The 24704-nt window shown below is 33.3% G+C and overlaps 1 protein-coding gene across 2 annotated transcripts in view; it reads left to right on the top strand.

Annotated features, from left to right (window-relative positions):
• Window positions 1–24704, top strand: part of PARP4 (poly(ADP-ribose) polymerase family member 4) — a 117823-nt gene that overhangs the window by 23089 nt on the left and 70030 nt on the right. For both annotated transcript variants that reach the window (XM_031960838.1, XM_031960837.1), the window contains 9 exons: window positions 1635–1784; window positions 2391–2528; window positions 3785–3955; window positions 5437–5597; window positions 8161–8298; window positions 10656–10754; window positions 12128–12311; window positions 13755–13914; window positions 22525–22649. In XM_031960838.1, coding sequence (XP_031816698.1) covers window positions 1635–1784; window positions 2391–2528; window positions 3785–3955; window positions 5437–5597; window positions 8161–8298; window positions 10656–10754; window positions 12128–12311; window positions 13755–13914; window positions 22525–22649 — 1326 coding nt within the window. The remainder of the gene's footprint in view (window positions 1–1634; window positions 1785–2390; window positions 2529–3784; window positions 3956–5436; window positions 5598–8160; window positions 8299–10655; window positions 10755–12127; window positions 12312–13754; window positions 13915–22524; window positions 22650–24704) is intronic.

Raw genomic sequence — 24704 nt, 5'->3', positions numbered from 1 at the left:
CAGTAGCTTTCTGAGATATATGTACTGACTAAGTACTGACAGCTCTAATTGTCACATGTGCAACTTTATATTAGTCTCAACAATGATCATCCTGCATCCACTAGATTTTTCTGTTCTAGATAATTAGACTTGGGTCTTTAGAATGATTATTGTTTTCATTTAAGAGGCTCTGCAATGTTCTAATGTAAATTACAGTCTTGTAGTGATTGAGGAGCCTCCTGAGGGTATCCTCTATGGAGCTAGGCATGAGCACTGGTCTCTTTTATGGGACATATGCTCTCACCCCATGCTGTTCCTTATTGAGATGATACACAAGCTCCTGATTACTCACTAGTAACATGAGATATATTGAAGATGATTTGCTACAGAGTCAAGAGATTCCACTCACTTAGTGGGCTAAAAAAATTGTCGGGAAGAACCAGCCTCATTTGTATGTTTTATGACTCTTCCAGTGCTCCGTCTATTGGGACTTCCAGAAAAGGGGAAAGGAGAAATCATTACTGTACTCTGCCACTGGGGCAATGGGGAATTTTTTTATGTAAGCAAGAAAATGTGATGGCCAAGAACCCAAGGACTTTGCTGTCATCTTCTGAAGCTTTTTATTTTCTTCTCATTGGTTTATTTCCCCTTTCTCAATCTGTAGCTGCGTACTTGTCGGATTGAACTAGAATCATCATAAATCAATTTTGTGGCAATAAAGATGTGTCCTATATAATTAACATTATTACAGAATGAGATATTCCGCTTAAGTAAATTTTCTAGACACCTGAAACTTGCCCCCTTAAGAACTGGAAATTTTTAATTTTGGATATTTAATGGATTTCCTTATGAAATACATTAAGTATTTGTCTGGCTTAATAAGCAATGTACTTAAAATATAATTTAACACTTTCTCAAGATCATTATTATGAATATCAACTAATATGCTGTTATGATATAGTGTCAACTAATATGCTGTTATGATATAGTGATACATTTGGGACTTTTTTCTTTTTCTTTTTTTTTTTTTTTTTTTTTTGCTGAGGCAATTGGGGTTACGTGACATGCTCAGGGTCACACAGTTAGGCAGTGTTAAGTGTCTGAGATCATATTTGAACTCGGGTCCTCTTGACTTTAGGGCTGGTTTTCTATCCACTGCACCACCTAGCTGCCCCCTGCCACCTAGCTAGTCCTACATTTGGAACTATTAAATTATAAATTAACTATAAAGATGTTTGCCCCTACAAAATCCTAAACCAACAGATCCTAGGTTACTTTGCTTTAATTCCTTTTTATTTTTTTTATAGTTTTTCTATCGTTTATTTGCTGTCAGTTGTCATTTCTTGCTCTTTATTGGTATTCCTGTTTGAGGAAGTTCTTTTTTCCCTTCCTTCTTCTCTTGCAATTGTTATTTTAATCTGCCCAGAATTGGGAAACCATATAGCTGAATTTATTAGACTTGTATGTTAAAAAATGTAAATAGGCATGAGCTCTGATATGTAGACTTTGAAATCTATTTTGGGGGCTTAAAAACATTTTTTGTTTATCTGACAATTTTTGGATGTGTTCCAGATAGTTGAGATTCCTGAATAAGTGACTACTAGGTAAATAAAGAGCTTTTATTCTAACACTTTGATATATACTATAATTCACAGACTAGGAGACATTTATCTAGAAAGAACACATCTGAAGATGCAAGTGAATACTATGAAAGTTATGTTGAAGAATTGAAGAAACAAGGATTTCTGGCATCAGAAAGTTTTCCACCTGAAGCAAACCTACTGGCATCTGAGAAGTTACAAGCAGTTAAATTGATTTATTTTTTTTTTTTGGTCTGATCACAAATTATTTAAATAACTTATTTTAATATATTTAAGATAAAAGATATTTAAGTGAAAAATTGACAAAATAGAAAATAATTTTAAAGGTAGGGGGAAAGCTTATAGAAACAAGAACTTATTTATCTTAGCATCATGAAAAAAGTCATAATAGCCAAAGGGGATAATCTGCAACAACCTTAACTTATTGGTAATGTATATATATATAGCAAACTCTACTTGGTTTCAATAATTCTATAAGATATGTAAGTATATGTCTTTTTTAACCAAAACACCATTAATATGAGTAAGAAATACCCATAAGTGTAAAGGGAGGACCTAAAGCCAACAAATCTAAGGAAAATAGAAGGGAAAAGAAAGAACTAGAAAAAAGATGAGGAAAGAAGGAAAGCATGAGAAAATAAAAAAGCATCAGGATGAGGAGCTGTAGAATGCCACAAATGTCTATGTTAGTTCTCCTACTCGAGGCCATAATTATGATTTTTTTTTATCCCCTTCTCATTCTCAAGTTGGTTTTAAACGTGTGCACTTTTGTAATTTGAAGGGTTTTTTGTTTTTTTTTTTTGGTTCTAGTTGATGTTGGAGGATGTGTTAAATGGAGATACTATAAGTGAAGAAGTGAGTAATTTAGTGGAGTTGATTTGGGTAGAAGCTCTTGGTCACCTGGAAAACATTCTTCTCAAGACAGCAAATAGCATCAGCCTAAATGATGTAAGTCAGTGATTTTGGGAAAATATGTTCTACTTTAAAAATATTTTGTTTTCATAATGGCAACTTAAAACATAATAATTAGATCCATTTGTAGTATATGCTGACTGAAGTAAAATTCTGCCTGTGGTGTAGAAAAATAGTTATTAAGTTAAAATCATGGTGAGGTTCCCTGGTTGAACAATATTTCTTAATAACATGATAGTTAATAAAATGGAAACAAAGATGTATTTTAATAGCATAGCATAGTGTATTAGTAAGCACCATATACCATGAAAACGAAAAGAAAAAAATTTCTGAGCAATTCTATGGCTGCTAATTTAATAGATATAAAATTTCACTGGCCAGCTTATTTAGTGGGAAGGATACTTTGGAGAAACTGACTTATTCTGCTTAGATTCATAAGAGACTGATTTGTACAATAAAGCTAATTTAGTAATTTCTAACTATTTCTTACCAGTAGAAAACCCTTGGTGATAATTATTATATCTTAGCTTTTTGAAAATAAATTTGATATATCTTAAGTTCTCAAAGGTCCTAACAGCAAAGCATAAGTACTGAGGTTTTAGGTGGAAAGATTTTGAGTACATATTTGGAAATGGATTTCTATGACTGTCACCCAAGTATGAACTTAGCCAAAATGGTTCATACCTATGGACGGACCTCCAGATGATTTACTTTGGTTACATACATAAAATAATCTGAGGCAAGGGTTCCTTATATAGATTCTGCTAACTTTTTAAAAAATATTCTGGCAATTGTATTTCATTATTCTTACTTTACTTTGTAATTCTTATGTGTTTTATTTTATTCATTTAAAAGCATTTTTCTGAGAAGGAGAAGGCTTCAGAGGTCTGTGACATAAATAAGTTAAGGTTTCTTAGAGTGAGGTATAGCTCTCAACCCCTCTTCTGATGACTCACCTATCCTTGATGTATTGAAATTGTTTTTGTACTTGTGTTTGTGTAAATAACTTTATGTGCCACATTTTTAATAGGATCCTTCATATTCTACTCTGTAATAGTTCTATTATTGTTCTTAAGCATTTGATTCTGACATCTTTCTGAATTTGTTTGAAAAGTAAGTCTCCTAAAAATATAATATTTGTGAAAAATTGGTATCATAATTCTTCTCTCTAAACTGAGTCCAATTTGTTGCTTTCATCTTCAGAAAGAATAGTTACAATGTGGCTACCAAAGATTTGGTTGTTTTTTGCTCTATTTATCAAGGTTTCATTTTTATAATATTTTATATTAAAGGTAAGCAAAGCTGAGGGTATTCTACTTCAAGTTAAGGCAGCATTAAACAAGGGTGAAACCACAGAAGAGTTGAGAAAGATGATGTCAGAATTCTACCGACTTATACCTCACAGAAATTCAGAAGATGAAGTTAACAAAAGACTATTATCTAAGAAAGAAGATCTCTGCCAGGTACTACTTTGAAATTTATAGCTAAATTTAGATATTAAAAAACATATATGACTTCTATGAAGACTTAAAAATTTTTTTGATGAATGGATTCTTAAGTTCTTTAAGTGAGATTTTTTTAAATCTTCATAAATATGTTGATATACTAGTTCAAATATGTCTGTAAAGGCTCCATATTAAAAAGAATGGAGAGGCAGTGTGGTGTAATAGAGAGTTTGTCTTATAATCAAAAAGAACTTGGTTATAGTGTGAAACATGCTGACTACATGACTTAATCTCTCCAAATTCTAAGCAAGACTTTAAAACTAAAGAGTGCCAACCTACATTGGTAGAAGGAATTTCCTCACATGAGAATATTCTTACCAATAAAATTGCAGGCCCGGCCCTGTCCTTAACTCTCTTGTAATAATTTCCTTGAAATAAGTTGCTAATTACATGATCTTTGTCAGGTTCAGCTTCCTCATTTATCAAACAAAGAATTAAACTATATAATTACTAATATCCAGATATAAGATTTTTATGATTCAGTGAATATCATAAAAATAGAAGCTTCTCTACATGGCCTATCATTGTGTTTGAGGCCAATTCTGAAGATTTTTAAGTCACTGGTTATATACACTATTACTAAAAATGGTAATTATCTAATGGGACTGGCTTGTTGCCTTGAGTCTTCATATCTACAAAGCATTCAGCTCAGGAAACTGAGTATTAAATTTTCTCTTTCATCCTCATTTTATTCTCAAATATTCATTCAACTGATTCAACAAATATTTATGGAAAGCACAGTGCTTTAAAGGCACAGAGTATGCAAGTAGATATAAAGATGAGTAAGAAATGATCTCTGCCCTCAAAAGGTTGTAAAATAGAATAGATAAGTTGTAAATGTATGTCAAGATATAAAAGAACAAAAGGAACAGCTAAATGATGCTAAGTGGCAGATAATAGAAAAAGGATGGGAGGGGAAAGAAGGACCCAGCAGTTTGGTAGAGAAGGTCCTGTAGGCCTGTATAGAGTTAATTGTAGCCTGGAGAAGAATGAAGGCCCATTTGACCTGTGAAAGTAGAGGTCCTATAAGAAATTGACCAAGACGGAAGGTTTTTCCAGTGAGAAAAGTAGTGAAGGGGTAGAGAGGTTTCTACACCATGGTAGAGAAAGTTTTAAAGAGAGAAATGTCTAACCATGGATCAAGTCATTTATCCTCCTTGATTTTCAATTTGGTCATCTAGAAAATGAAGAGGTTGAAATTAATGGTCTCTGAGGTCTCTTCCCCCTCTAAATCAATGATCCTAGGATCCTATATGACTGGGTCTCAATATGCCAATAGCAAGAAAGACAGATTAATCAAGCAAATTTTCTTTACAAAATTTGTGTGTATTTTTCTTCTTAATTATTAAAAATTAAAAGCATATATATATATATGCATTTATATAATATGCCCTCACTATGTGGTAATTTTAGTACTTTATAACTATTTCTTTCTACAGCTCATAAGAGATGTGATTAATGTCAGTGAAGCAAATCTCTCAAGATCTAACCCACCTTCTCTTGCCAAATACCGAGCTCTAAGATGCAAAATTGAGCACGTTGATGAGAATACTAGAGAATTTTTCAAAGTTAAAGAAGAAGTATTACAAAAAAATTCTGGGTGAGGAAAAGAGTTAGTTTTTTGCATTACATAATTACATGATAGTATGTCAGATGCATCTGAAGAGTACCATACATACTACCAGAATTGGTAACAGGTAATTTCAATAAAATCCTGATTGTTAGCCTGGTGTTGCTATTAGATTTCTTTCTTTTCTGATATCAGCAGTTCCTTTGATCTTCTGTGTTTGGTTTCCTGCCTTATTAATACACCTCCCATTTTCTTTTTTGTCACATTCACATCCCTGAGATTTTAAAAAATCAGAACATTTGAGCCTTATGTGTTATAACTCATTAATCTCTAATTAATTATTACACAGGCAGTTTCCTTTAAAAAAAAATCAGGATTAAAAACAAAGAGAAAAGGATGGGACTGCAATTTGGATTTGGATTTTGTTTTTTCATTTTAGCGTGACATGAAAAAACTAGAATTGTAAACGTGGCAAAAGCACACTTGGAAACTGACTCTCTATCCTATGTATTTTGTTCTATCTCCTGTCATTTTCTAGTTTTATGATGCATTGTGGTACAATGAAAAGAGGGCCGGATTTTGCAGTCAGAGGAGCTTGATGCCAATGTTGGCTTTGCTGCTTACCTTACTATTTACAACACTTTGGGAAAATCTCTAAAGTCCATCCTATGATGCTATTTACAGTTATCTTTGCAAGAAACTTCTAATTCATGAGACCACAATGTAGATTCTGGAAAAGTATTGACCTTTTTGGCTATATATAATCTACCTAACTACAGGCAAAGGATATGCTTCTATTTATCCAGTTTCTCGATACAATCCTCCTAAATGCCATAATCAATTAATGCCCAGGTATTTTATATAATATTGCAGTAAAGGGTGTTTTTTTTTCTATCACTTTTTGTTGGTTCTTCAGAATACTCTTTAGGAACACAGATAATTTTTGGCCTAAACAGATTTGATGTGTAATTAAGCTTCATTTTTTCATTTGCTCTTTACTAAAGTCCCTTACCAGAGTTTCTAAAGATTAATAGGAGGCTACCATAGCAACAATGTGGGTCTTTGAAATTCCCACAAAGTTTCAGAAATAATATGACCTTTCTAGGGGCAGCACAATCAGAAGTTTGAAATTCATCCCAAGGAAGGGTCAAAAGCCAGGAAGTGTCTGGCAGTCATCCCTAGTAATCAATAAAAAAATGAATTTTACAATTATGAATAATGTGAGTTGACTGAGTTTTCTGGGTTACATAGTACATGGAGTAAAGTACATTATCTGGTAATGCAGCACTAGTTTATGGTGCTAATGGCCTTCAAACGGCAAGAATTTATTTAATTTTAAATGATTTGAAGAGAGCAAATGAATTTTCAAGGGAATTATTCTTGGAATATTGTCCCATGGATACAAAATATTCATGAAAAGCTAGAATCAGTACTCATAATTTTAACAACATACACCACATTTTGATGCCCATTTTCTTTTTTTTTTTTAACATAGAAATTTATTTATTTATTTGTTTGTTTTTTGAGACTTAATAGCCTTTTATTTACAGGTTATATGTATGAGTAACTTTACAGCATTAACAATTGCCAAACCTCTTGTTCCAATTTTTCACCTTTTACCCCCCTACCCCCTCCCCCAGATGGCAGGATGACCAGTAGATGTTAAATATATTAAAATATAAATTAGATACGCAATAAGTATACATGACCAAACCGTTATTTTGCTGCACAAAAAGAATCATACTCTGAAATATTGTACAATTAGCTTGTGAAGGAAATCAAAAATGCAGGTGTGCATAAATATAGGGATTGGGAATTCAATGTAATGGTTTTTAGTCATCTCCCAGAGTTCTTTCTCTGGGCGAGTGTTCAGTTCATTACTGCTCCACTGGAAATGATTTGGTTGATCTCATTGCTGAGGATGGCCAGGTCCATCAGAACTGGTCATCATATAGTATTGTTGTTGAAGTATATCATGATCTCCTGGTCCTGCTCATTTCACTCAGCATCAGTTCATGTAAGTCTCTCCAGGCCTTTCTGAAATCATCCTGTTGGTCATTTCTTACAGAACAATAATATTCCATAATATTCATATACCACAATTTATTCAGCCATTCTCCAACTGATGGGCATCCACTCAGTTTCCAGTTTCTAGCCACTACAAAGAGGGCTGCCACAAATATTCGTGCACATTCAGGTCCCTTTCCCTTTATAATCTCTTTGGGATATAAGCCCAGTAGTAACACTGCTGGATCAAAGAGTATGCACAGTTTGATAACTTTTTGAGCATAGTTCCAAATTGCTCTCCAGAATGGTTGGATTCGTTCACAACTCCACCAACAATGCTTGATGCCCATTTTCAACAAATACGTCTACCTTCATCTACCATAAATATAGTTATTTATGTGTGATCAAAGGACCAATATTAAATAGAATAAAAATAAACACATCCTGTAGAGGTTCATAAGTAGTCATTTGCTTAACTTTATTTTATTTTGTAAAATCTCTTTTGTGTAGAGTTGACCAAGTCTTTTTTGAGTCTTTTTTGTGAGTTACTAATATAGTCTGAAGGTTCCTCTCATAATTTTTGCAGGAAGAATCTAGTGGACATCTTAAACATATATCGAATTGGCAAAGTTCACGAAACAGTGGAATTTCAGAGCAAGCTTGGCAATGTTCAGTCCTTATTACATGGAACACCTGGGAGAAATATTGTTGGAATTCTTTCCCGGTAATAATATTCTATCTTTATTTCATCCAAAATTTTTAAATTTATGTTAAAGTCTTTCATACTTAAATAAAAAGTCCCTTTACTTGTTCCTAAGAATTATTTTCATCTCAGTTCTATAATGATTTTATTATCACATATATAGGAAGTCTGATGGGAAAATCAATCTTTTCTTTAAAACATTTCAAACAAGGAAAAATTCAGTATCTTTGTTATTCAAATAGATTTTTTAAAATTTAAGTTTAAAAATAATACAAAATAAGAATTTTTAGTTACACCATTGATACATCAGTGTTGATATATGTTGATATATAAATATATTTGTTGATATGTTGATATATGATTATATTTGTGTAAATAACATATATATAATGAGATTATTTGAGTATTTGAGATCATTTAAATTAACCATTCTATTCCCATTTATTTTAAACCATAAGAATATTTTTATTAGAAAATGGAAATGTCTTTATTTTTCAACCAACTGAACAATTTGAAATTCTTGTCTTTTTTGCATTATGGACACATAATCTTCTCATTTGTATCACAAACAGTTTGAAGAAATTTAGAAGAATTTGTGAATAATTGATTGGTTTTCTCTGAGCCACACAGAAATTAAATAATAAAAGAAAAGGATTTTTTTTTTTAATTGAAGAAAACTGCCCTCAGTGTTATGGGAAACGAAATAGGGAGAGCCTTCAGGCAGAGAGATTAGTTAGGTTACCATTTCTATAGTCCAAACATAGAATGATTATATTAATTCTCTTGTGTGAACAACTTTTTAGTTTAAGTTGTACCCTGATCTCTTTCCCCCCATAATTAACTTGAACTATATCAAGATTTGTTTGGTTTGTTTTTTTTTAATTGTTTGTCTATGAAGTACAATTTTCTTTTTTTTTTTTTTTTGGCAAGGCAGTTGGAGTTAAATGACTTGCCCAGGGTCACACAGACAGGTAGTGTTAAATGTCAGACAAGATTTGAATTCAGATCTTCCTGACTCTCGAACTGGTCTTTATATATCTTTGTGTGTGTGTGTGTATATATATATATATATATATAATTGTGTGTGTGTGTGTGTGTATATATATATATCTTTTTATTTTTCAAAAAACATACAAAGATAGTTTTCAACATTCACACTTTCAAAACCTTGTGTTGCAAATTTTTCTTCCTCTCTCTTCTGTTATGGGCCAGAACTTTGAACTTGAAGCAAAGGATTCTTACAAGGTATTAAGTCAGTGGAATTGATAGAGACAATAGTTATCTAATTTAGCATGGTTCAATATGATTGATTTAATCCTACAAGGAGATGTTATGGGCCAGAACTTGAAACAAAGTACTAAATGGAATTGAGAAGACAATGTTTAAATCTAGTTTAGCACTGATTAAATCCTACAACAAATAAGGTTTCCTAGTGATATAATAATTGATTTGTTCTTAGTGTACAGCATATAAGCAAGAAACTCTCAGGGCCAGAAGAGACAAACGCACTAGAAGCTCTCTGAGGCAGAGACAGATTCATTCCATCTTTCACCTTTGTGGTGGCTGCAGGCTGAAGCACAAACCTTTGCATTCAGAAAGATTCAGAGGTCAGAGAAGGAGGCAGGAGCTCAAACTCTCAGAACCAAGGAGAGAGATAGGTCTCTAAGAAAACTAGCTGAGCCCCAAGTGAAGGAGATAGGACTTTGAAGGAGACAATAAAGGATTTGGACTTGTAACACCTGGCTCTACTCATTTGGTGATTACCGTACTGAAACAAAGGCTGTCGGGAGGCGCGCATTTAGGGTTAGGGTCTAACCCAGAGACACCAAGAAAATCTCAACAGAGAACATTACATTTTAGAAAGAATATTATACTCTTCGCCTCCCCTGGACAGCAAGTAATCCAATATAGGTTTTAAACAGGTGTAATTCTTCCACACATATTTCCACACTTATCATGCATGCTGTGCAAGAAAAATCAGGTCAAAAGGGAAAAAATGAGAAAGAAAAAAAACAAGCAAGCAAACAAAAACAACAAAGATGAAAATACTATATTGTGATCCACACTCAGTGCCCACAGTCTCTCTAGGTGCAAATGGTTTTCTCCATCACAAGACCACTGAAACTGGCCTGAATCACTTTATTGCTAAAAAGAGCCATGTCTGCCATAGTTGATAGTCACATAATCTTGTAATTGTATACAATGTCCTCTTGGTTCTAGTCACCTTACTCAAAATCAGTTCATATAAGTCTTTTCAGGCTTTTCTGAAATCAGCTTGCTGATAATTTTAATATTATTATTATATTCCATTACTTAAGTCTAAGATGTAATATATTTTCTTCCCATGTATATGACTATGACATTCTTTCTTTGTATAGAGGATTGCTATTACCCAAAAGATTGGTTGAAGATCATGGAATAGAAAGAACAGATTTTGGAAATCTTGGTAATGGAATATATTTCAGCGATTCTCTCAGGTCAGTACAGTATTCTCATCTGTGGTTCTCTCTCTCTCTCATTATCAGTGAATAATTGAGAACCCACTAGATACTTTATTTTTTTTCTGTGTTGTTTGTAAAATTTCGTCCCAAGTAACAAATGTACTGAATATGACTTTAAGTCTTTGGGTTTTTGGGTGTTTGGGGAGTATGTGTGTGTGTGTGTGTGTGTGCATGCACGTGCGCGTGTGCCTATGTCTGTGCCTGCACTAGTATACATACCTGTTTGGAGGAATGCTGTATCATCCTCTTTTACCCTAGATGGAAGAGTCCAGACTGCCACAGTCTTGACTCTATCATGGATCATTATAAAATCTTTTGCCTGCTCAGTTTTTCTAATCCAGACTACTTCCCTCCTCCTTAGGCAGATTGGTGGCCTTTACACTGGGGTTTCACATCCTAATGCAGGCCTTAGTACAGAAAATTTTTAGCTTGAGCCCCCTGCAGCTCAGAAATTTTAAACTCAATTCCTCAGCCTCAGCCTCCCCAGCAATAAAGACTACAAATAGGTACCAACAATTCTTTCTTATGTCTTTTGTTTTCATAGATTTAGGGGGATTGGGTTTTTAATTTACTATTAGGTTATTTACCATTGTACATGTATTGTATACATAATCAGACTAGAAGGAAAAGCTATTTTTCCCTTAATATGCTTACTTAGATTTATCTTTATGTAAACTAATTGGTTGGCAATTGGGGTAGGAGGAAATGTAGTACAATTTAGTTAGCTCCCCCAAATCATTTTTTCTTACAATGATAATTAAGCCAGTTTTTTATAGGTAAACTACCAACGAGACTATAACTTTTTAACTCTTAAGAAAAACTAATTAATTAGCCATGATTAATTAAAATTAATTGATTATAAAAATTTTCACCAATAAAAATAATCAATCCCTAGTGAACTTTCTCTGTCTTCTTTCCTTTATTTCTTTTTTGAGCCATATTTACTGGTTATTCTAGTCTCAAAGTGAAACTGGTTATTATTGGTTGTAAAATATGAACGTATTGGGTTCAATTATAGCAAAGACCTCTGTTGTTTCATTTATGTCATTTAAAAAGTTGGTGTAATCTGGTGCTTTTGAATTTTTTTCTTCCAGTGTAGCTCCTTGAAAAGTTCTATATGCTATGAGCTCAAACTCCACCCCTTAGTTTTGCTATAAAGAGTAAATATACCTCAAAAAAAAAAAAAAAAAAAAAAAAAAAAGGAAGGAAGAAGAAAACAGCAATTTGCTTGGATTTCATAAATTTTTAATAATTTTTTTACTAATATAACCAAGTCCATTGATAAGATGTTTACATTTTTATAATGCTCTTAAAGGCATACAAAATGGCATTTTTTTTTTTACATATAGTACAGGCAATAAATATTCACAACCAAATAAAACAAATGGCACTAGATTCCTAGTTGTTTGTGATGTTGCCCTTGGATGCTGCATAAATTTGCTTAAGCGAGATTCATCATTAACTGAACCACCACCAGGTTATGACAGTGTGCATGGAATTCGGAGAACAGAACAGATCATCTCAGACTTTGAGGTATTTATACTTTGATGCATTCAGGGAATCTATTGAATATTTTTAAAAGGGTCTTTAGTTATTCTAGCTCCTTGAATCAAATATGTTGATGTTGAAATTGAAACAATCTAACAAACATGTATTAACTATTCATGACAAAAGAACACTCTACTAGGCCTTGGGGCAGATGAAAAATTTAGATCAGACACGATCTTTGCCTCAAGGAGATAGTAGAAGTAGTATTAAATAGACTTAAAACTATAAGGCAACTCAGAAGTTATGTAGTCCATTTGTTTCCCCCACCCCTATATTATATTTATATTTTATATTTGAATCCTAGAAAAAGTAAATGATTTGCTCAGTGATCTTGCCAGCATGGGCTAGCATGGGGATTTAAATCTGGACTCTTTCACTACAAACCCAGAACTCTCTCCATTGTACTATACTGCCTTCTAAGTTGATGAGACATGATTATACATAGCTATAATGCTATTTTAAAATGCTATTTTATAGCAAGTGCATTAAAGGCAAAGAAAAGTGTTCTATATGAGAACTAAGGGGGAAGGACATTGTTCATTGAAAGATCAGAGAAAACTTCCTTAAGAAGTTGTGTTTTTATGCTGAAAAATTATCCATGCATATATCTTGTAAATAAAAAGCTATAATAAAAAAGAAGTTGAAATTTAAAGGATAAATAGTAATTCCACAGGTGAAATGGAGAAAAGAAAGTTCACAGGAGAAAGGAATTATATAAGCAAAGCCTTAGAGACACAAGAGTACATTGTGTATTTAGGGGGCCAGGAAGTAATTATTTGGCTGAAATGCAAAAAATAAGGTAGTGAGATGGGGACAGGGATTTTATTTGAATATGAAATTCTCAGGTGGGGAAACTCCCTCTTCCATGTTGGTAACTTCAATCTCTTTTACCCTCCTCTTAACTTTTTATTGATGCTTTAAAAAAAATATATATATATATATATCATCATAATTTCCTCCAGTATCCCTTTTTCTCTCCTTCTCAAAGAGTCATCCAGTATAACAAATAGTATTTTTGAAAGAAAAAATAATTTTTAAAAAGAGGGAAAATGTTAGTATAACTTCAGTAATTTTCTAGAGAATTATCTAGAGACAATCAGTATGCATTTCAGAGGCAGAATTAGATCCCCTAGTCTTTCTGACTTCAAAATTCATTCTTTGTCCACTATTCTATACTACCTGGAAGGGAGCATAATATAAGGTTGAGTTGGAAAGAGTTTCTTAAAAAGTATTTCTCATGCTATCTTCTTTATATCTTCAGATTTTTTTTCTATCATTACACATTTATGAAATCCACATCATCATAGGTTGACTATACTAACAGCTTATACATTTATATTCACAAACATATATATATATATTAAGGAAACATCTGCTACTGTGATTTTTTCCACTGATTTATTAAAGATTTTATTTTACTTGCCCTAGGATGATGAATTTGTTATATATAAAACCAGTCAAGTTAAAATGAAATACCTTGTTAACTTTTGTATGAGTGGAGACCGAATAAAGGACTTTTGTCCTTGTGTAAATTCTGAGTTGGAGGAAAATAGACCTGAGCTTTTAAATGATAATTCACAACTTAAAGGTAAGAGTCTCTAAGGAATTCATTCATTTTTTCAATACATTTACAAAGTGCTTACGTTTGATAATATTTACAGAAATTTTACCTCAAATCTTAGGCAAAAGACTCTTCATTTGATATAGGAAACCTAGAGTCTCAAATGCAATGAAGTGCTAGCTTCAACTATTCAACTATGTTGGAAAGTTTATTTCATCAATCTTATATATATATATACAGAGAGAGAGCGCTTATATAATCTTAATGAAAGACTGTCTCCTTTTAGGCCCAACCTAGCTACATTCAGAGATGTGGAACACTCAGAGGTTGGCCATTTGCTGATGAAATTTTGGGGCAATGGAGACCCACAAAACAAAGAAAACTATAAAATGACCCTAAACTTTGTGTCCTTTTTTTCCCCCTTCTCCAGAGAGAGTACCAGTGTTAGGAAACTGCTAACTTTGTTAATGTTATGTTAATTTATTTGTTTTATTTGTTAATGTTTGTTAATGATGTTAAGAATCATACTTTTTAGATTGTTTATAAGCCTTGATTATTGGTACTTTGTTAAAAAAAATCTTTTGGGGCAGCTAGGTGGCACAGTGGGTCTCAGACACTTAACACTTCCTAGCTGTGTAACCCTGGGCAAGTCACTTAATGCCAATTGCTTCAGCAAAAAAGGAAAAAAATCTTTATTCAAAATACTACTGGAAGAACTGAATCATACCAATCTTGATATTCTCATTATAAACAAAACCAAAAGACAAGAAAGTGGTTATAAGGAAGATAGAAAAAGCACTGAAGAGAATAAAATTGGAAAAAGTAGGAGGATTAGAGTAAGTATAGCAGAAGAGGTAGAGGGAGCACAATGGTAAAGTTCTTGAAAGGTTTATTTTTAAGAAATCTGAAGGAACAGAATAGACTAAGGTGTGAGAAGCATGTCAGACCTGATTTCCAAAAAGGGCAACTAATTATGAATGTAATGGAATACTATTGTGCTATGAGAAATAATGAGAAGGCCGATTTCAAAAATAAAAAACAAAAAACCTATAAAGACTTACATGAACTGATGCTGAAGGAAGTGAGGAAAATCAGGAGAACATTGTGATGAGGTTTAGATTTAGGGAACCAAAATGAAATTAGTATTTCTGGTGGTCAGGGAGTTAAATGATAAGGTCTAGTGGCAGGTTCTGGGTTCAGGGAACCAAATGGAGAGGTTTGGCTTCCCTGTACCCTCTTGGGATTTGGTGCAAGATAGGGAGTTTTGGGGACTCCCTTCTGGCAGCACAGAGATTCTCAGTAAGGAATTTACAAACCTGAAAACCTAGATTGATAAAAGAAGTTTATTACAGGGATTGGAAGTAAGGTTAAAAGAGAGGCATAAAGTCTGGTTAGGGAAATAGCTGAGGATAAGGAGAGGATAACACTGGAAAAGAATATTATTCCAGTGGATAGATCTGTGGAAAATGGAGTTTTGGGCTAAAAATGCAGTTCTCAGTGGACAGAAAGTCCTGGCAGCTGAGTAAGCCACCAAAATTCATCTGCAAAGGTCTTAGTTGATGGAAGCTCATTATATTGGTTGTCTTGGTGAGGGTTGGGAAACCCTAACAGATCAGAACCAGTGGGGGCTGGGCAATCCAAGCAAGTCTGAATGGGGGCTGGAACAACCAGAAGCAGATCAGAACCAGTGGGGGCTGGGAGAGCCCAAGTTGGCTCAGATCCAGTGGGGGCTGGGACAAGCCCGGATCTCCTATTGGAATTCAAAAGGATGCTTTTGACCAGGATTTGTGAATCAAAGGCCCTGGTATCTTGGACTGATATGCCTCAGCCAGGAGAGACTGGGAATCTGAAAGGAATCACACAACCTGCTTCAATTGTATATCATAACAGCAACATTATGCAATAATCAACTTAGGTATTATCAGCTAAAAAAATTATTCAAGACAACTCCAAAAGATTCATGATGCGAATGCTATCTACATCTAGAGAAAGAACTATGAAGTCTGAATGCAAATTGAAGCATACTAGCTTCATTTTTGTTGTTGTTGTTGGGTTTTGTAGTTTTTTTCTTTTGTTCTGTTTCTTATTTTACAACATGACTAATATGGAAATGTGGAAATATGTTTACATGATTGCATATGTATAATCTAAATCAGATTGTTTACCATCTTGGGGAGAGAAGTTGAAGTGGAAGAAGGGAGAAAAAGATATGAAATCCTAAATCTTATTTTAAAAAATGAATGGTGAAAACTATCCATATATGTAATTAGAAAAAAATACTAATTAGCAAAGAAAAAAATAGATAAAATGAAGGGGTTAAAAAAAGGGCAACCAAGAGAACATTCATTACTACTAATCCACATGCTTACTTTCCAATAAGAATAAAGTTTTTATGAGATTAATATACACATCACTAGGGATATTCTTGAGGATATTAGAAAAGAATATTCAGGCTTTTTGCAGATGATATTCTAAAGCATAACACAGTTGACTGAAAAGTATTTGATTTAGCAAAACAACATATTGGCTTAAAAACTCCTCTCTGACAAGGTACATCCATGTATATGTCTAAATAACGCAAAATTTCTTAAAATGTATAATAGAAATTATATTATTTGCTGACGTTCTAATCATTTATAGTAGTTAAGATAAAACAAAGGAAGATATATGCTTGCAAGGCTGGTTGCTATTGTCATGAAGGAAAGACCCAGGGCCAACTTCAAGTTGAAAAAGGATTTCTTAAGGATATTGAGTTCCTCCATATCATTCTTTTTGCAGATGACATTGAATTGTTTGTGTCAAGCTTCATGGCTGAGATTCATAATCAGGAAAGAGTTTGTCTTTACTACCTACTCAGGAAAAGCAAATGAATGAAGAATATCTATTATACAGTATAAAGTTTGCAGTTGAATGAGCAATTTGTAGAGTTCTTCTCCCAGTATTTGTAGATAGATGTTAAATTAGGCTCAAGGAGGAGGAAAATATATTAAATTAATTTTGGGTAATTAGAAAGTTACAAGCTTCTATATGAACTTTTTCAGATACTAATACTCTTCTGGTTGTGATATATAGCCTACAGGTCATGGGATACTATAATCTCCAATATCACTTTCCAAAGAATTTAAATTATTACTCCAAAGGCCATACAGAACCATCTAGTGGGCATCAACAAGCTGCAAGATATAACATAGGATATTGTTAAAGAGATTAATGAACTGAAAAGATGAGCTGGTCAAGTGGAAAGAGCAAGGTACAATTACTTGTACGAGAAAGCTAATAAAGCCCCAGCATGATGAGCAAATCACTTGTGCTGAAATTGCAGGGGAAGGCAAACACAAATCACAGAGGATAGGCTGGCATGTTTGGATTGTAAAGTATATTATTTAAGAAAGTATCCTCATTGATGAGATTACTGATTTTTTTTTAAAACTTCTTTCTGATATCTCATGAAAACATAGAAATAGCCAATCAATAGAATGCAAGTTCTCACAACTTCTACAAAACAAAAAGCTTTATATACTAGACAGAAAACAAATCATATCTATTTTAGACAAGTTGGGGGAAGCTTATCACCAAGATGGCCAACATATAATAAACTTGTTCAGCCCAACTTTGAGAAAGTAGCAGAGCTGTAATCTGTATTAGTGGAAGGAGTATTAAATAACAGTACTCCAATAACTAAAATATGATTTCCTTTATATCTGCAGAGAACTTGCTCCTCTTTCTACTTAATAATTATGCTTAAAATCCTTAAAATGAAATAAGCATTTCATTTTTTTCATGTTGTATTAGGTTACTGAAATTTGGTAGTGGATTCTGAATTTCCTGTCTGGAAAAACCTTGAGCTATTTAAAAATCAATCAATCAAATATTTATCAAATTTTGTGCTAGGCATTCTGTAGAGTAATGAAGATAACAGATGTGTGGGACAATTTTGTCCAAAATTAAACTCTCAGAGCTGTCTCAAGGTATAGAATAAAAGCTTTATTCAGGATCTCGCAAGAGCTGGGTGGACATCCAAACTCTGAGCAAAAGGGATGTGCTCAGAGCCAAGAGAGAGCCGCTGCTCAGTGCCCACTTACAACTTTTATATAGAGCAACCCAAGATAAAAGCCCTGACTCACCCCCAGTACCCCATATATACATTCTGATTGGTTATATAATGTTCCCTGATTAGGAACTGGAATATTGACAGGTTATAAATCTTTCTTCCCCCCCTCCACCACATGATTTTCAAGAAGCTAAAATTTAGGCCTGCAGGCTTTATCTACTTTAGTCAGTAGTTATGAGATCTTCACTTCAGCTACTTGCATTAAAGAGCTTACACACTGGGGAGCAAGGGAAGGTTGCACAGTGTGTGTGTGTGTGTGTGTGTGTGTACATGTGTACTAAGTACATAATAAATGCTACATAGTTAAGAAGGGGAAGTTCTGGGCAATTGGGAGCAAAGAGTTTGGGAAGATGAGGTTAAAGGTGATGCTTAAACTGATACTTGAAATAAATTTTGTGAGGCAAAGATAAGGAGATGAACAGCCCACTGAGAAAGGGAGAAGAGGTGGAGAGTGGAGAGGGGAGTAGCAGGAACAGCAATTTCTGGCTACTTGGACTAACTGAGAAAGTGTACAATTAGGAAGCATTAATGCAGCTTGGTAGAGAAGTTGAGGTCAGGGAGGGAAGTGCATTAAATAGAAGTTTATATTTTATCCTAGAGAAAGACAAGAGGGAGCTTACCGGAGTTTATTGAGTCATGGTGTGACAAGGTCAGACTTATATTTAATAAAAATCATTTTGGCAACTTCTTTTTGCAAGATAGATTGGAACAGGAAGAGATTTGAGGCAGAGACACCAATTAGGTCTTTCTAATAGTCCAAGGTTAAAGGCAAAGATGTCAGGCTTATATGGAAACAGATCCATTTTGTTTACATATTGGCTTAGAAAACCACAAATTAACTTTATCTATATTGTATTTTTATTTATTTAAATACAATTTTGCTTTAATCTGATTTAGTTCCCTCCAGAAGATTGTGGCCTATGGGCTTCAAGACTTGCACCTGTGAGAAGGGGACAGAGATAAAAAGTTGTGTTGAGGAACAAGTAATTGCAAGATTTGTCAACTGATTATATGTGTAGGATGAGGAAAAAACTAAGAGGAAAAGTATGTCAAAGAGGATGCAAAACAGGGAGATCCAAGAGTACATACCTTCAACAGAAACAAAATTTTAATTTAAAGAATGTGGGTTTGAAGGGAACAATAATAAGTTCTGTTTAGGGAATGTTACTTTGAGACTGCAATAGGAACATTCAATTTGAAATATCCAATAAGAAGTTGGTGCTGCAGGAGTGAACCTCAGGAAAGAGACTCAGATTAAATATATAGATCTGGGAATCTTCAGCAGAGAGGTGGTAATATAACCTATGAGAGATGATGAGACCAGTAAATGAGAATGTGTAGAGAGAAAAGAAATATGCACCATATATACTTACACATATTTCTATGTAGCTATAAAGGACAAACATATCTAAATACTTGCTTCTCACAAATAAATATCAAAAGTTTCTATAAACAATATTTGAAAATTATTTACCATAATGAATTTAATAAGATAAGAATCAGTGATTTTATCAGCTAAGGAATGTCCTGTGAGCTGAGTATGATTTAGTGAATAGTTGAGAGTTGCCTAGAAAATTTTGTGGATTTTTTCTATTTATTTAGGATTTTATTTTCTCCAATTACATGTAAAAACAATTTTTAACATTCATAAAACTTTGAGTTCACATTCTTTCCCTTCCTTCCTCCCTGCTGTCATCACCCCTTTAAGAAGGCAAGCAATTTGATATAGGTTATATACATGTAGTCATATAAAACATTTCCATATTGTGAAAGAAAACTTAGACCAAGACAAAACCCTCAGTCTGTGTTCAGACACCATCAGTTCTTTTGCTAGATGATGGATAGCATTTTTTTCATCATGAGTCCTTCAGAATTTTCTTAGATCATTGCATTGCTGAGAATAGCTAAGTCATTCACAACTGATTATCTTACAATATTATTTTTACTTTGTATATAGTATATTTAAATTAGCATCAGCTCATGTAAGTCTTTCCCAGGTTTTTCTGAGAGCATCTTGTTCATTTCTTTTTTTAAATTTTTTTCTTTTTTTTTTAAGTTTTTTATTTTCAAAACATATGCATGGATAATTTCCCAACATTGGCCCCTGCAAAACCCTGCATTCCAAATTTTCTCCCCTTCTTCCCACTCCCTTCCCCAGATGGTAAGCAACCCAATATATGTTAAATCCAATATATGTACAGATATTTATACAATTATCTTGCTGCACAAGAAAAATCAGATCAAAAAGGGAAACAAATGAGAAGGAAAACAAAATGCAAGCAAACCATAACAAAAAGAGTGAAAATGCTGTGTTGTGATCCACAATCAATTCCTATAGTCCTCTCTCTGAATGTAGATGACCCAATGATCCTGTGATGAGAACTGGCCTCAATCATCTCACTGTTAAAAAAATGTTCATCATTTCTTATATCACAATCACATGCCATAGTTCAGCCATTCTCTAATTGATAGGTGTCCTCTCAATTTCATATAGATCCTTTTCCTATTTGTTTTTTTTTCTTTTTTGGATACAGACCTAGTAATGATCAAAGAATATGCAAGGTTTTATAGATTTCTGGGCATAGTTCCAAATTGTTGTACAGAATGGTTGAATCACTTCACAACTCTGCCAACAATGCATTAATGAATCATTTTTCTCTTTCTTTTCTTGTTTTCTTGTGATTTTTTGGCAAGACAATTGGGGTTAAGTTTCTTGCCCAGGATCACATAGCTAGGAAGTGTTAAGTGTTTGAGGTCAAATTTGAACTCAGGTCCTTCAGACTACAGGCCCAGTGCTTTATTCATTGAACAATCAATCTAGCTGCCCCAAATGTCTCATTTTCCAACATCTCTTCTAACATTTGTCAATTTCTTTTTCTCCTATCAGCCAAACCAATAGATATGAGGTAGTACCTCAAAATTATTTTAATTTGCATTTTCTCCAATCAAAAGGAGTTAGAACATTTTTTTCAAAGGGCTATAACTAGCTTTGATTACTTCATCTGAAAAATGTTCACATCTTTTGTTCATTTATTAATTGGGGAAGGACTCTTATTTTTATAAATCTGACTCAGTTCTCTATAGGTTTGTGAAATAAGGCCTTTATCAGAGAAACTTGCTCCAAATTTTTTTTTCTTATTTACTATTACTTCCCTTATTTCCCCCATAATATTTCCCCCCATTTATTCTATTTTCACTCTCCTTTCACCATCTCCCTCTTCAAAAGTATTTTCTTTCTGAATACCCCCTTCCCCAACTTGCCCGACGATCAATTCTGATGGAAGTGGCTCTCTTCAACAATAAGATGATTCAAAGCAGTTCCAATTGTTCAGTAAAGAAGAGAATCAGCTACACCCAGAGAGGGAATTATGGGAAATAAGTGTGGACCACAACATAGCACCTTTACTCTTTCTGTTATTGTTTGCTTACATTCTTGTTTTCCTTCTCAGGTTTTTTTCATTCTTTCTAGATCTGATTTTCCTTATGCAAAAGATAAACTGTATAAATATGTATACATATATTGAATTTAATATATACTTTAACATATTTAACATGTGTTAGACTACTGCCATGTAGGGGAGGGGGGAAGGGGGAGGAGAGAGGGGGAAGGAGGGGAAAAGTTGAAAAAGAAGGTTTTGCAAGGGTCAATGTTGAAAAATTACCAATGCATATGTTTTGTAAATAAGAAGCTATAATAATAAAAATAAAAAAAATAAAAAATAGTGATCCAATATAATTCCAAAAAGATTAATGATGAAAAAATGCTATGAATTTCCAGAGAGAAATAACTGATAGACTCCGAGTGAAAATTGAAAAATATTTTTCTCTTTTTATTTTCTTGCTTTTTAAAAACATATGGCTAATATAGAAATATTTGTATGATTTCATATGTACAACTGATATAATTTTGCTTGCTCCCTCAATGTGGGGGGAGAGTGTGGGTAGGGGGAGAGAATCTGAAACTTAAAATTTAAATTTTAAAATTAAATTTAAAATTTAAAAAGAAAACAAGTGCTAAAAGTAAATAAATAATAAATTTTTAAAACTCATAAAATATTATAGAAGTCATATGATAAAATTTATGAGTTATCACATATATAAGCAACCAAAGAGAGTTCTTGAATTTAATAGAGTTTTACAAGTCCTCGAGATATACCAATACCAAAGAATAAATTTTAACCATTCAAGAAATATACTTGAATTTTGATTATATATTTTTAAAAATGCTAAAAATGTTGAATGTTTTCTTATTAAAACACTGAGAGAAGAAAAGAGGGACAAGTGGAACAAGAGTCTTAAAATTTAAAAGAAAAATTTTTTTTTGCAAATTCTGCTAGCTCTTTGCTGTCTGCAAGTTGTATTTATTTATACTTCATCCTCTGCTATTCAAAATAAATTGCTATTTTTATATACGCCATAAAGTATAAGCATATTAGACTAAGGAAAATGGTAATAGGCAAGGTAATTAAAATCATACTAAACAAAGACACTTTTAAAAAACTAACAATTAAATTGTTACTATTTAGATTTTGCATTACCAGATACCAACCCTTTCATCAATATAAAAGCTGGCCTTCAAGATCTCTCTGGGATTCAAGTCCCTCTTGAAGAGATTCATATCAAGGGAAGAATAATGGACTTCATAGCCCAGGTATGCCATGTATTGTTGTGTTGTATTTAATAAATAATACTGTAATAGCTAGATCTTCTGAATTTTATTATATTGTGGTGAGCTCTTTGAAATGTATAGTTTTCTAAAACTAATTTAGTATTTTTATAGTTACATACATTGTTGGGTCCTGACATTAATTGCCTGATTCCCCTATAACTTTAAAAAAAACTCTTAGGAAAATAAGAGACCTCGGATCACATAATCATAGTCACAGTACCTCAGAATTAGAAGGAACCTCAGAGGCAATCTAGTCTAGTTTATACCTCACCATAAAACACCTTTATTTCATCAATGACAAGTGATTATCCAGCTTTTACTTGAAGACCACTAGTAAGAGGATACCCATTTACTTCCCAAAGCATCCCATTTCAATATTTGGCATCTCTAATCTTAGGAAATTTTTTATATTAAAGCTTTTTATTTTCAAAACATGGATAATTTTCAACATTTACCCTTGCAAAACCTTGTGTTCTGAATTTTTCCCCTCCCTTTCACTCAGCCCTCCCTTAGAGAGTAATTCAATATATGTTAAGCATGTGCAATTCTTCTATACATATTTCCACAATTATCATGCTACATAAGAAAAATCAGATCAAAAAGGGAAAAAATGAGAAAGAAAACAAACTGCAAGCAAACAACAACAAAGAGTGAAAATGCTATGTTGTGATACACACTCAGTTCCCACAGTTCTCTCTCTGGGTGTAGATGTTTCTCATAATCACAAGACTATTGGAACTGGCCTGAATCATATCATTATAGAAAAAAACATGCCCATCATAATCGACCATCATATAATCTTGTTGCCATGTACGATGATTTCTTGGTCCTGCTCATTTCCCTCAGCATCAGTTCATGTAAGTCTCTCCAGGTCTCTCTGAAATAATCCTGCTGATCATTTCTTATAGAACAATAACATTCCATAACATGCATATACCATAACTTATTCAGCCATTCTCCAACTGATGGGCATCCACTTAGTTCCCAGTTTCTTGTCATTTCAAAAAGGGCTGCCATAATCTTAGGAAATGTTTTTCTTAAATCAAGCCTTAATCTGTCTCTCTGCAACTTCCACCCATCACAGCAGAACAAATTTAAACATCTACTTGAAAGCCCTTCAGAGACTTGAAGTCTATTATTATTATTAGCCCCTAAGTCTCTTTTCCAAGCTAAATTTTCAAATTTCCTTCAACAAGTTCTTCAGTAGTGTGGTCTTTTCAATCCTATCACAATCCTGTTTGCTCTTTATTAAACATATTCTGGTTTGTCTACATCCTCCTAAAATATGGTTTCTATAACTGAGCATGATATTCTATATAGGGTCTGATCAGAACAGAAATTTAGTAGGATTATCACCTAGTCCTGCATAGTCTGCCTTTCTTAAAACAAACAAACAAACAAAAGACAAAAACAAACAAAAAAACCCAAAACCTAAAATCATATTAACTTTTTCTGCTTGTCATATTAACCATTTGAATCATGGTTAATTTACAATCTGTTTAAATTCCCTAATCCTTTTCATGGGCAGGTAAGTGGTACAATGGATAGAGTTCCAGACCTGGAATCAGAAACTCATCTTTCTGAGTTCAAATATGACATCAGGCATTTACTTACTTGCTGTGTGACTCTGGGTAGTCACTTGATCCTGTTTGCCTCAGTTTCTTCATCTGTCAAATCATCTAAAGAAAGAAATAGCAAACCACTCCAGTATCTTTGCCAAGAAAATTTCAAAAAGGGTCACAAAAAATCTAACAAAGCTGAAACAAGTGAACAACAAATCCTTTTTATATGAATGCTATCTAGTACCACCAGTCCTGTAATTGTGAAGATGATTCTTTTGAGTAAAAATGTAGATTGGGGCAGAGCCAAGATGGCAGAGGAAAGACAAGGACTCATCTGAGCTCTTGCAAATTACCCTCCAAGAAACATTAAAATAATGCCTCAAAATGAATTTCGAAGTAACAAAATCAACAAACAAACAAAGTAAATCATTTTTCCAGCCCAAGACACCTTAAAAGATTGGTAGGAAAGATCTGT

This window comes from Sarcophilus harrisii, chromosome 3 (assembly GCF_902635505.1).
Source record: "Sarcophilus harrisii chromosome 3, mSarHar1.11, whole genome shotgun sequence".
Lineage (NCBI taxonomy): Eukaryota > Metazoa > Chordata > Mammalia > Dasyuromorphia > Dasyuridae > Sarcophilus > Sarcophilus harrisii.
Note: the sequence above shows the minus strand (reverse complement) of the source record. Positions and strands in the feature narration are given on the sequence as shown.